Genomic DNA, 13,562 nt, shown 5'->3' on the forward strand with positions numbered 1-13,562 from the left:
TTCAATCCTAATAGGAGAAAAAAAGTGTCCCAAGGGCTTGCCGCGGATACAATACGCGGATGCGTTACGCGCCAATACGCAAGAGCGACAGAGATAGGGTCACCTCTGTGTTTCACGTCACAGAAATGCCATTCGGCTACAGGGCCTGACACTCTTTCGCACAGTTCAGCAGTCTTTAAGCGTAAGCACACCTCGGACACTGGCGATCAAATAATATGAAAGAGGCGCGTCCTAGCACACAGTCTAAGCTCGTGTAGGTGAACGCGTAGTATGCTTTTTTTTTTTTTTTCAAGTAGGCATATTACAATGCGCATATGAACGTCAAATAAAGCTACGCCGGCTCTAACCCTACGCCTCAGCCTCGAGAAGATTTCAGTCCCCCCTCAGTTGGGAGGGGGGTATCCACTATGGGACCGGCAAGAAACTCGGCGGGCAACTTCTTTTCAAAACATTACATCTTATAACTAACATGCATTAAATAACAAGATACAATTTAACATGCAAAAGTATTCATCAAAGAATATGAACAGACTAGGTACTCTATGGAAATTAATTTCAATAAATTATATTATTGCTTAATAATACGTCGTTCTTCTTCAGAGAAAACATATCAAACTGTCACAGAAGAAAAAGATAATATGAATCTCAATATCATTAAATATGTAATTTACCTACACAACATAAAATATAAAATATTTGATGTGCTTTCTTATCTGAACTGTGTCCTCTATACATAATACAATTATTTTAATTGCTATTCGTTTTTTGTAGTTTCTGGTTCGGGCCATGCATGTTTGTCTGTCAAACAGTCCTCGACTCTGTAATAAGCCTTTAACATCAATGATTTTTTTAAGTAGTTCTTAAGAGCTGGGAGGGGTAATCTCAAAGCGGTGTCAGGTAACTTATTATAAAAATGAATGCATTGCCCAACAAATGACTTCTGTACTTTACGGACACGAAACTTCTTTATGGCAAGCTTATTTTTGTTTCTAGTGTTATAATTATGGATATCAGAATTCTTAGTGAAACAGTCTAAATTCTTAACAACATAAATTATACTATCATAAATGTATTGGGAAGCTACAGTTAAGATATTAATTTCTTTGAAGAGTTCTCTCACTGATTCACGTGTTCCTAAGTTGTAAATAGAACGAATGGCTCTCTTTTGTAATACAAAGATAGTCTGTATGTCAGCTGCTTTGCCCCAAACCAGAATACCGTATGACATTACACTGTGAAAATAACTATGATACACTAGGCGAGCTGTCTCAACATTAGTCAGTTGCCTGATTCTCCTAACGGCGTATGCGGCTGAACTTAATTTGCTTGCTAGTTTCCTTATATGAGGACTCCATTGTAGATTTTTGTCCAATGTTAAGCCAAGGAACAGTGTTGTATCTACCATCTCTAAGCATTCATCATTCAAAAGTATTTTTGTATCGATTGGTTTAACATTCGGCAGAGAGAATCGAATACATTTGGTTTTCTTAGAATTAAGAAGTAAATTGTTGACAGTAAACCACTGCAGTACATCAGCTAACGTGCTATTAATTACATTGTAATCCGTAGATTTTCGGTCAACATTAAAAAGCAGTGATGTATCATCAGCAAAAAGTACTATTTCACAAAAGTTTTTTACTATACATGGCAAATCATTTATATAAACCAAAAACAGGAATGGACCTAAAATTGAGCCTTGTGGCACTCCTAATTGGACAACAGTCCCGCTAGAGCGAGTTTTGTTAACAACTACTGTTTGTGTTCTATTGCTAAGGTAAGAAGACATAAAGTTTAGGGCATTTATAGACAAACCATAGTGTTCTAATTTCAAAATGAGCGTTCCATGATCCACACAATCAAAGGCTTTTGAAAGATCACAAAATATGCCAATTGCATCACAAGAATTTTCCCAAATATTATATATATGTTTAATGAGTACCGAAGCAGCATCGGTCGTGGAACGGCCCCTTGTGAAACCGAACTGTTTGCTTGTAAGTAATCTATGTCTGTTGAAGTGTCCCAGTAGATCATTTAACATTAGCTTCTCAAAGACTTAGAACAGGAAGTATTGATATGGGACGGAAATTGGTTATATCACTCGAATCACCCGATTTAAAAAGCGGTATGACTTTGCTACATTTCATAAGATCTGGAAAGGTGCCTTGTGAAATTGAAATATTATATATTACGGCCAAGTAAGGTGCTATTATATCTATGACATGACTAATTACTTTAACTGATGTTCCCCATAAGTCTTCCGTTTTCTTTAAATTGAGTGACTTGAATGTTTTAACAATATTTACAGAGTCTACTTGACTAAATTCAAATGAATTATTACATTTCTTAACATTAGCACAAAGTAATGAATGGGCTTGAGCCGCAGAAGAATGTAAACATTTTGTGGTGTTAACGGCTATGTTTGAGAAATAATCTTCGAATGCCGAGGCAACATCGCTGTTCGACACTATTTGTTGATTATCTGATACAATGTTGACTTGACAATCGCGTGATTTACATTTACCAGCTTCTTTATTTATAATACTCCAAGTTGTTTTCACTTTGTTGTCCGACACTTTCAATTTAGAACTAATAAAGTTTTTCTTGGCAGTTAAACACACACAGTTATATGAGTGAGATATGACAAGTCGACTGTTCGCGTTTCTGACAGGCGGTAACTGTGAGGTAACCGAAAGGGAGTAGGCGGCACTTTCAGCGGGGAGCGGGAGTGGCCATACTGTACGATAGTACTCTTTATTATACTGTGTCTGGGTAGAAGGACCTTATTGTATATGGCGCTTACCGCATTATGACCGATGTTCTTAAAATACAAATATGACGTCGCGGGACGTACATAAGCGCCATCGATATTATTATCCCAGAGCTGTAAGAACCTCTTTTTGACACATGACAGCGTCCACAAAACGTAAACTCGCGCAACCAACTAATCTTCAATAGGGACTGAGCTCACACTTTTTTATATATGTAAAATTTATTAGGGTCAAACAAGAATACATGTACAAAAATTACACTTCAACCTTAAAATAAAACAGTACTTAAGCTACTCCCATGCGAAAATTCATCCGCAACGCAGGCTTCGTCAGGTGGCCACAAATCCAAATCAACAACATGCTTCGTCAAACAAACCAATGATGATATCCGCAACAGGCTTCGTCATACAGGGTGTAAACCTAATACGGGCGAACCTCTTAACGGTGGTGAGTATAGGACATAAAAAATGGAATTAGATAATTTTTACTTAAAATTGAAATATTTTTTTTATCCATACAAATTAATTCGGCCCGCAACGTAATGCAAACACACTCGCGTTAAACGCTCGTTGACAGTTGTCATTGATTGTCATCGCAACCACGTTTACAGTACATTGCTGCTGGGATTTTTTTCAAAAATTCATTATGGGGTGAAAATTAAGAGTAGCTCAAAAACACTTCTTAATGAATGATAACAATATTGAATTATATGCCTGGTTTCATTTATCGCCCTTATTAGGTTTACGCACTGTATATAAAATAATAACTTTAAGCTAAATGAAACCGTCCCGAATCGTACCTGGTTCAAATGTCCCCATCACACCGGCAGCGTTATCACGCTGAATAGCCAATGAGATATGTTGGACCAGGTACGATCCGGACCGAGGTTCACATCCCTTGTCCCTTAGCCGCCGGCCCAAATCCCTTATAAACTCCTTCGCCTCCAGAGCCCAAGGTCCCGCAGTTTCGACTGCGACTGGCACAAAGTCGTACATTGGTTCTTTTTTATATTGTGGCGTAAGCGAAATGATAGGCACTCACCGCAAACCCAGCTGAAGCTGCCGATCTTGTTGCTGCACTTGGGGCAGTGCAGCTTGCCCTGCGCGTCGTGCGTGACGCCGGCCATCCACGCCATCGGCTCCACGAACACCATCAGCCGGCATATGTCGCTCGAGTCGAGCGCCGCTATGGACGTGTCCACCATGTTCTGCTCGTGGTAACCGTCCAACTGAAAATAAAAATAATGTGTTTGACGACCGGTCTGGCGCAGTCGGTAGTGACCCTGCCTGCTGCGCCGCGGTCCCGGGTTCGAATCCCGGTAAGGGCATTTATTTGTGTGATGAGCACAGATATTTGTTCCTGAGTCATGGATGTTTTCTATGTATATAAGTATTTATATATTATATATATCGTTGTCTGAGTACCCACAACACAAGCCTTCTTGAGCTTACTGTGGGCCTCAGTCAATCTGTGTAAGAATGTCCTATAATATTTATATTTATATTTTACAAGGGAGCAATATTTGATACCTTTGACAGACACATCATCGTCACGCAGCAGACGTCTATGGAACTTCCCATACAAAATTTAACGAACGCTTTAACGGTGACAGACGGTTTGATGCAACCGGCCCTAAGTCAAAAGTTCCAATATTGAACGTAGGATTGCGTTGCGAGGCTCGGACGGTTTACAGGCACGCAGGCTAAACAAATTTTGCCAACGAATGGAACAACAACTGGTTAGTGACGACATCTGTATTTTAAGTTCTGTCAATTTGTCCAATTTAGCTCCCTGCCTACTCTGTAACTATTTAGTTTTAAACGACCGTACGTAATATGCATGATTTTAAGGATACACTTAAGAATAATATACCTATTATGTACTACTACCAAAACCGTTTAAGATGGACAAAATTAAAATGTTGAAAAAACCCCCGACCGCGACATAGTGGACCGATTTTCATGAAACATGGCTAAGAACACTCCCGACTAACTCAGCTTTCAGACAAAAAAAACTAAATCGAAATCGGTTCATCCGTTCGAGAGCTACGATGCCACAGACAGACACACACACAGACAGACAGACAGACAGACAGACATACACACAGACAGACACGTCAAACTTATAACACCCCTTCGTTTTTGCGTCGGGGGTTAAAAAAATATTCACCAAGAGGAAAATACTAACCATAAAACATCAAACTAAAACAAATCCATCTATTTAATAAACATTTATTACCGGTAAGGGCATTTGTTAGTTACTTCATAAAATATAAGAAGATATTGTGATAAATGGGACTATCATGCTGCAATTCAAGTGATAAAATGTTATCTCAAGTGTCCATGCATTGTAAGAAGCCAAAAATCGACGACAAAAAATAAGTCAACTGTCAACGAAGTAACGTCCGAAATTTAAAAAATACACCGTTTTACAAGTGTTTCTGCGAAGATATTTACAGATGAGTATTGCTTTCATAATCTTTACATACAGTTTTCATGTAATCTTTCAAATTGCTAGTAGTCATTAGGTATTTGGTTATGTTTGTACATGTTTTGATGACAACTTGTTTAGTGTTTTAACTTACCGTGTTTCTTAGTTCATTGTTAAATCTCTTCAAAAACAATAAGACTACACACAGTGGAAACCAGTTAAACTTTCAATAAAGTGGATTATAAAACCTATTACATGTTATCATACACTAGGAATTAAGATTAGTAAATTTTGATTTCCTCATTAAAGTCATATTGTTATTATTGAATAGTGTATCAAGTGCAAGTATTAAGTTAATAATTACAAATTCTCACTGCCTATACATATATTTTATTGGCTATATTGTCTCAAATTACAAATATGTCTTCAGAACAACCTACCAAGATGACTACAAGGAGGGACGTCCTGATTGCCAAAATGCAACAATTACAGAAGGAGCTCAAAACAGCCAACGAGCTGAACAAAAAGCTCCTTCAAGAACAAGAAGAGAGTGAACAGGAGATTGAGCGTGTTGTAAGAACAAACACAACACTAAAAAATCAACTCGCCAACCAAGACGTTGAGTATGAAGACTTGCAAGGGCAGCGCGATGAACTGCAGGCCATTGTCAACCAGTTCCAGCAATGCCAGGATATACACGAGCTGGCGTTACAACGCGTCCGGGACTTGCAACAGCAACTGGAGGAGTCGGAATCAAAACATATTTGCAAGTATTGCTCCGGCAACCCCGTGCCCGCTGACAATAATATGAGTATTTTTGCTGAATTAAATAGTTTTGATGTAGATTTAGTTCTTGATAGTACAGTGTCCTCTCCAATAATAGAAACTTTAGATATTAAAAATTCCGTGCAATTTGAGGACCACAGTGGTGTTAGAGTTACATTGAAAGGTAACAATAAAATTAAAAAATACTTGAAATTGAACAGATTCATTAAGAAATCAAAGCTTTTGCTGAAACGTCATACTTCACTGTTTAAGACAGTGCAATCTAAATGTAAAAGTGTTTCCCTCAGCGAGGAACTTTTAAACTGTCAATATCAACTAGACAGGACAACTGAGGAGCTGAATCTCCGCTCCGATGAATTAAAAAAATTAGAATTAAAGTTGATAGACTTAACTAATAGGGATGAATTGTCAAGTAAAGCTTTACAGGAGTACATAGCCTTTATGAATAATGTTCTAGAACCGGGCAGCGGCTACAACCTGAGCTTCGAGTCACCACGGCCACCGACGCGCCCCGCCGCGCCGAGTTCGCCCGCGCTGCGTGCCGTCCTAGCCGCGCCGGGATCGCCCGCGCTGCGAGCGCTGTTCGCGTCGCGCCCGAGCCCCGCGCTCGAGCCCAGCCGAGACCTTCACCCCGTCTCGAGCTTCGGGGATCCTGCGCCAGTACCGGCTCAACCGCCATCGTCACCGCCGGGCGTCGTCGAGCGGGTTCCATCGCGACCGTCCATCGCCGGGCCGGCTCCATCGCCGCCGGCCCTCGTCTCGCCGGCCTCGTCGCCGCCCAGCCTAGCTACGCTGGCTCTGGCGCTGCTGACCTATGTCTCGCCCGCTCCGGCGCCGCCACCCCTCGTCTCGCCGCCGTCGCCCCGCCTCGCGCCGCCATCCTCCCCGCCGCCCCCGGCCGCCGCCGCGCGCGTGCTCCCCGCCGCCGCCGCGCGCCGCCCGCGCCCGCGCCGTGCTGTACAGCGACGAGGCGGGCGCCGGGCTGGGCGCGCTGCTGGCGGAGCGCCTCCACCGGCGCGTCATCAACCACTGTCACCCGGGGGCCACCGTCGCGAGTTTGGTCGAGTGCATCTCTGCAGGCGAGTTTGACCGCGATTCGACGCTTATAGTTTTTGTAGGGAACAGTTTAGACTGTACTAAACGCGATATTTTAAATTTGTCCGCTACTCTGTCGGCGCTCGATCGGGGAGAGGTAGGGAAAATAATTATGTGTGCGCTCCCATACAGAAGGTCGAGAAAGGTGAATAAGAGAGTTTACCATTATAATTCTTTGTTATACAATCTCTCAGTATATAGTAGTACGATTTCGTATTTTGATACGAATAAATTTATATATGATTTTGTAATGCCCTGTAACAGAACCTACCTACCGAAAAGATGTCTAGTGGATTGTGCTAACCTGTTAGCATATAATATTGAGGACTCCGTCGTATCTAGGGCGGCGTCTAGTAGTTTTACTTCGCGTAGCTCTTTATGTCTCGGTAGCGTGGGTTCCGAGACGGAGTCGCCTGGTGATTTGTATTTAAACTAACCGCTACGACAACGTCTGCACCGGCCGGCTCTGCTCGTATTGATGCTAGTATGCTTAGTGAAACCGAGTTATTAAATTTAGTTCACCAGAATATTCAAGGCTTTGCCAGCAAGGAACTCGAAATAGATTTGTTTTTACAGTCCTCGAATATTGACATTCTCTGTATAACCGAGCACTGGCTTAAAGGGCATGAATTTATGTTTAATTACAATAATCATAGTATAGTTAGTTATTTCTTCAGAACATCCTGCATTCGCGGCGGGTCATTGATAATGGTTAAACATAGTATAAAAAGTAAAGAGCGTAGAGACATTGTTGACTTGTCTGTAGAACGCGTTATAGAACTTTCTTGTGTCGAGTTGGAACGATTTATCGTTGTATGCGTGTACAGGCCCCCATCGGCGGACTATAATGTATTTGAATCGGTTATAGATGAAGTCCTTAGTCGTGTTTTTAGAAGTCAGAAAACTATAGTTGTATGTGGCGATTTTAATATTAATTTGCTAGAAAATTCGCCTTTGTGTGGAAGGTTACTAAATACCTTTAAATCTTTTAATTTAGTAAATTTATTTTGTGAACCAACTAGAATCACGGCAACCAGTGCAACATGTATAGACAACATCTTCAGTAACGATATTGCGATTAGTAAATCTGTAATAAACACCTTGAGTTCTGACCACTGTGGACTAAAAGCCTCTTTTGGCGGGAAGATAGAGGATATTCCACAAGACACTGTGTGCAGACTGATTTCCGAAAGGCGCTTACAGTCATTCAATCGTAATATTAGGAACAACTTACCTTTTCTTTCATGTAACCGAGAGAACCCTGACTGTCTGAGTTCTGAGTTGTTTAACTGTATAAAAAAGGAATTTGATGCCTGCTTCATCCCCAAGAAGATGCAGGGCAAGGTCAAGGTTAAATTTAGCGACTGGGCTACGCCGGATATTCACGATAAGAGACGCCGGCTCTATGATTTGTATGATCTGCGAACAACTGATAAAAGGCCGGAATTTATAGAGTACGTAAAGAATTTCTCGAAATCTTTTAAAAGGATGTGTGTCGCCGCTAAAGCTGATTATTTATCCAAAAAGATCTTAAATTCCAGCGATAAAGTTAAAACTACATGGCAAGTGATCAGCAGTGAAACAGGAAAGCGTAAAATAAAAGAACGGCACTACAACCTACGAGTTGCTGATACTTTAGTAAGTTCCGACCGTGAAGTGGCAGATCACTTCGAGCGATTTTTCTCGAATATACCGGCAGAGACAACAAAGTCTCTTAACTCATCGCCAATTGTCGCTGAAGAAATGCTGCAAGCTAATGTAGAAGAATGTTCAGAAATATTCACATTTTCTTATGTTACTCCGACCATAGTTATTAAAACGTTCAGATCTTTAAATTTAAAGAAAACTGAAGATCTATGGGGCTTGTCAGTTAAAGTATTACACTCAATAGTAGAATCAATCGCACCCTATTTAGCTGAGATTTTCAACAGATGTATTGAAACTGGCATTTTTCCTGATATTATGAAACACAGCAAAATTATCCCGCTGTTTAAATCAGGAACGAAATCAGACCCGACCAACTTTAGACCTATTTCAATATTACCAGCGCTAAGTAAGGTCTTTGAGAAGCTTATTCTTAATCAACTGTTGTCTCACTTTAACAGAAATAAATTGCTTGACAATAATCAATTTGGTTTTACCAGAGGTCGTTCAACTACTGATGCCGGTGTGGTACTTCTAAAACACATCTTTGACGCCTGGGAAAGAGCTCAAGATGCTGTTGGAATTTTCTGTGATCTATCAAAGGCCTTTGATTGCGTTGATCACGAGAATTTAAAGAGAAAATTGAGCCACTATGGGGTTAAAGCTGCTGCCCTTGACCTTGTTTCATCGTACCTTTCCGACAGAACTCAGCGAGTTGTTATCAATGGGACTCAATCAGCAGGTTCACCGGTAGCACTTGGAGTGCCTCAAGGTTCAATTCTCGGTCCCTTCCTGTTCTTAGTATACATTAATGATCTACCGAAACTAGTGCAAGATAAACATGATATAGTGTTATTTGCTGACGACACTTCTCTTATATTCAAAGTTGACAGGAAGGAAAACAGCTTCGATAACATCAACGATGCACTGTCTAGCATAACAGACTGGTTTACGGCGAATAACTTACTTCTAAACGCCAAGAAAACCAAGTGCATCAGATTTGCGCTTCCGAACGTTAAGCAGGTAAATAACAGTAAGATCCAAATGAAAGGTGAAACGCTGGAATTTGAAGATCGAACGGTTTTCCTTGGAGTCACTTTGGATTCAAAACTGCAATGGCATGCACATATAGCCACTTTAGCTGGCAAACTTAGTTCTGCAGCTTACGCAGTAAGGCGAATCAGACAACTAACAAACGTAGAGACGGCCAGGCTGGTATACTTTAGCTACTTCCACAGTGTTATGTCATATGGGATCCTGTTATGGGGAAAAGCTGCAGACATTCAGGCTATTTTTGTGCTGCAAAAACGAGCTGTCCGTTCAATCTACGGATTGGGCGGTCGAGCATCTTTAAGAGAAAAATTCAAAGAGGTGAACATTCTTACCGTTGCCTCTCAATACATATACGGAAATATTATGTATGTTCGGAAAAATATCCACGAATTCAAGCTTAACAGTGACATCCATAACTATAACACAAGGAACAAACATAAACTTGCTGTGACCGCCCACCGTCTCCGTAAGGTTGGTACGTCTTTCGTCGGGAACTGTACACGTTTTTATAACAAAGTACCAACCGATATAGTGGATTTGCCATTTGACAAATTTAAGGCACGCATTAAGCGTTTGTTGTTATGTAAGGCGTACTACACTGTGAAGGAAAAACGAGCTGTCCGTTCAATCTACGGATTGGGCGGTCGAGCATCTTTAAGAGAAAAATTCAAAGAGGTGAACATTCTTACCGTTGCCTCTCAATACATATACGGAAATATTATGTATGTTCGGAAAAATATCCACGAATTCAAGCTTAACAGTGACATCCATAACTATAACACAAGGAACAAACATAAACTTGCTGTGACCGCCCACCGTCTCCGTAAGGTTGGTACGTCTTTCGTCGGGAACTGTACACGTTTTTATAACAAAGTACCAACCGATATAGTGGATTTGCCATTTGACAAATTTAAGGCACGCATTAAGCGTTTGTTGTTATGTAAGGCGTACTACACTGTGAAGGATTTTATAGATGATAGGGATGCCTTTAAGGTGGTTGCTTGTCAATAGATGAATGAAGTCGTATATATTTTTTCATTTTCTCTGCATTGTGTAATTAAGCATACTAGTGTTCAATTGACGTATGAGAACATATTCTCGTCTGATTATATTGTTTTTATTTAAGTTTAGTTGTGGACACTTGGAGACCTTATACATCTCCAAGATTATGTGTTTAATGTTTAATGTTTATCTTACTTTAATTTTATTGTATAAATCTATATTTCCTTCCTTTGTAACATACGAGCACAGAATATAGTGTCTTACAGCTATGTTTTATTATTTGAATATTTAATTTAGCCTGGCAGCTTGAACATGTCATGCACATTTAAAAGTCTTTGCTGCGGTGGCGTCGTTGATCGGGTCGCCACCTTCCCGAATAAAGGTTGAGGGAGGCGATGGCTGAGATACGCGTCATACTCGTGAACGGGTGCCGTCTGTGAAGACCGGTCTGTTTAAGCTTACTGGGGCTGTTATAACTTAGTAACTTTAATTCTAATTTTTATTAAATTAGGACACTTTGTTCGGTTGTCGTTTGTTTCCTTTCTTTTAGTGAATATTTTAAATATATGATTTTGACTCATGGAGACCATATACATCTCTAAGGAGAATTAGATTAAGTAGATATACATTTTATTTTTAGTTGTGACATTTAGAGTCATTTGCACCTCTAAAGTAATTTTAGACTTTTTTTTTGTATTTGTACTTTTTATATTAAAATTTAGTGTAGTTCTTGGTTGTAATTCGACATTTAGAGACCTTCTACATCTCTAATTAATTGTATAGAGTTAACTTTAGTTAGAACTTAGAATTAGTATATAATAGTATCAATTGTAATTTCAACTCAATTTTAAATATTTTTTAAATACCTATGTACATGTGACGTGTAAAAGTGCCCCTGTGGCCTATTTGCTGAATAAATTATTTTGATTTTGATTTTATTTGTGTGATGAGCACAGATATTTTGTTCCTGAGTCATGGATGTTTTCTATGTATATCTATAAGTAATTAAGTATGTATTTATCTGTTTAAGTAGGTATGTATATCGTCGCTTAGCACCCATAGTACAAGCTTTGCTTAGTTTGGGGCTAAGTTGATCTGTAAAAGGTGTCCCCAATATTTATCTATGATTCACTATGATAATTTCAAGGTAAACTCTACCAGCCATCACCTTATGACATCAAATCAAAATTTGTACGAAATGACTCTGAACCATTGCGAATTACGTGCGTGCGTGTTTAGTTAGGAAATTTGTATGAAACTTTCCTTTTTTGTTACCGAAAATGTAACTGGTAACAAAAAAGAAATGTTTTTACAAACTTCGTGGGACTGTAGGAAAGCTGGTGGTTCATGCTCAGCATCATGAACTGTTTTTGGGAATAACTCACCTAATTGTTTGTGTGTGAATGTACTGTGTATGTATCACATATTTTTTTTGAGAAATGAGTTTTTTCGCAAAAAAAAATACAGTTTTGGCACAAGCTTTTATCGCCGACTGTACTTTTCTTTCAACAGTCACCTACTGTTCTCCGAGACGTTTCTATAAACCCCTTACTCGATGGCAAAACGACATTTCATTACAGAGTTCCTAAGGCCACCTTTCTGCTCCATCATCAGATCAACTTCATGATACCATAATATTGCATTGTCACGCGATTTACATATGTGTGCAATATTTCAGATCAATCGGAAACCGGGAAGTGGGTCAAATTTAACTTGCAAGATTTGATTACAGACAGACAACGGGACAAGTTTTTTTTTATACTGTCGATGGCAAACAAGCATACGGCCCGCCTGATGTAAAGCGGTCACCGTAACCTATGGACGCCTGCAACTCAAATAGTGTCACATGCGCGTTGCCACCCCATTAGAAACTTGCACATTCCCTTTTGCTGTTTAATACACAGCAAAAAGGAGTGTACAAGTTTTATGGAGGGTTCGGGTGGCCGACGACTCAAAGGACAATAGACGGAACAAGTTAGTTCCGTAAGTCCTCCCGTCATCAGCACACCGCACCCTCGTTGAGCTCTGGCAGCCTTACTCACCGGCAGGAACACAACACTATGAGTAACAAGTGAAAGTAAATAAAAGCTTGTAAAATACCAACATGACTTGGCCCCTCCTCGCTTTCTTGCGCGCTCTCGGCGGGCTGCCCCGTCGTGTCGCTGTCCAGTATCTGGCAGGCCAGGCTCTTCAGCTTCTGAATCAGGACCTGCCCGTTCTCCGCGCAAGGGAGGCCTGTCAGCTTCGATATGGACGGCCTTATGCCTGGAAAGAAACAAGCAGTTCGAAACTTTAGGTTTAATCCGCGGCAAGGGTAACATGAGTCACGATTTATGGCATGTTCCATTTATTCACGATGCAAGTTCAAGTGATAATCTAAGTATCTCTAAATAAGTGTTACTTTCCCGATATTTGCACATGGGGCCGATTTTTGAATCTCACTGTCACTAAAATACCGGTTGAAAACGGTGAATTGCCTATTATTTTCAGTGACAATTTTCTGAATTCGAACGCCGTGAGACTCAAAAATCGGCCCCCTGGTCCTTTCATTTGCGGCTGTAGTTCAAGTGCAAGCAAGTACTTTTGAAATCCACGTACACGACTCTTGAGCGTAGAATTTTTTATACAATATATATATATATATTTTTTTTTTTATTGTTCAGAACACATACAGGCATATATCAAATAACATTGGTAGCAAACATGTATAAGGGATAAAAGACCTGGAGGTTCATAAATGTTTTAAAAAGTAGGGTATACATCAAAAACATGCAAATGCGTCTT

At 40.1% G+C, this 13,562-nt stretch overlaps 1 protein-coding gene across 1 annotated transcript in view; it reads right to left on the minus strand.

The window, feature by feature from the left end:
- The window catches only part of LOC125241428 (dual specificity protein phosphatase MPK-4-like), a 58,558-nt gene that overhangs the window by 1,993 nt on the left and 43,003 nt on the right, over positions 1-13,562 (minus strand). The window contains exons 9-10 of the mRNA XM_048149919.1: positions 12,883-13,043; positions 3,810-3,996 (exon numbers count right to left, since the gene is read on the minus strand). Of these exons, the coding sequence (XP_048005876.1) occupies positions 3,810-3,996; positions 12,883-13,043 (348 nt within the window). The remainder of the gene's footprint in view (positions 1-3,809; positions 3,997-12,882; positions 13,044-13,562) is intronic.

Source organism: Leguminivora glycinivorella, chromosome Z (genome assembly GCF_023078275.1).
Source record: "Leguminivora glycinivorella isolate SPB_JAAS2020 chromosome Z, LegGlyc_1.1, whole genome shotgun sequence".
NCBI classification, from domain to species: Eukaryota; Metazoa; Arthropoda; class Insecta; order Lepidoptera; family Tortricidae; genus Leguminivora; species Leguminivora glycinivorella.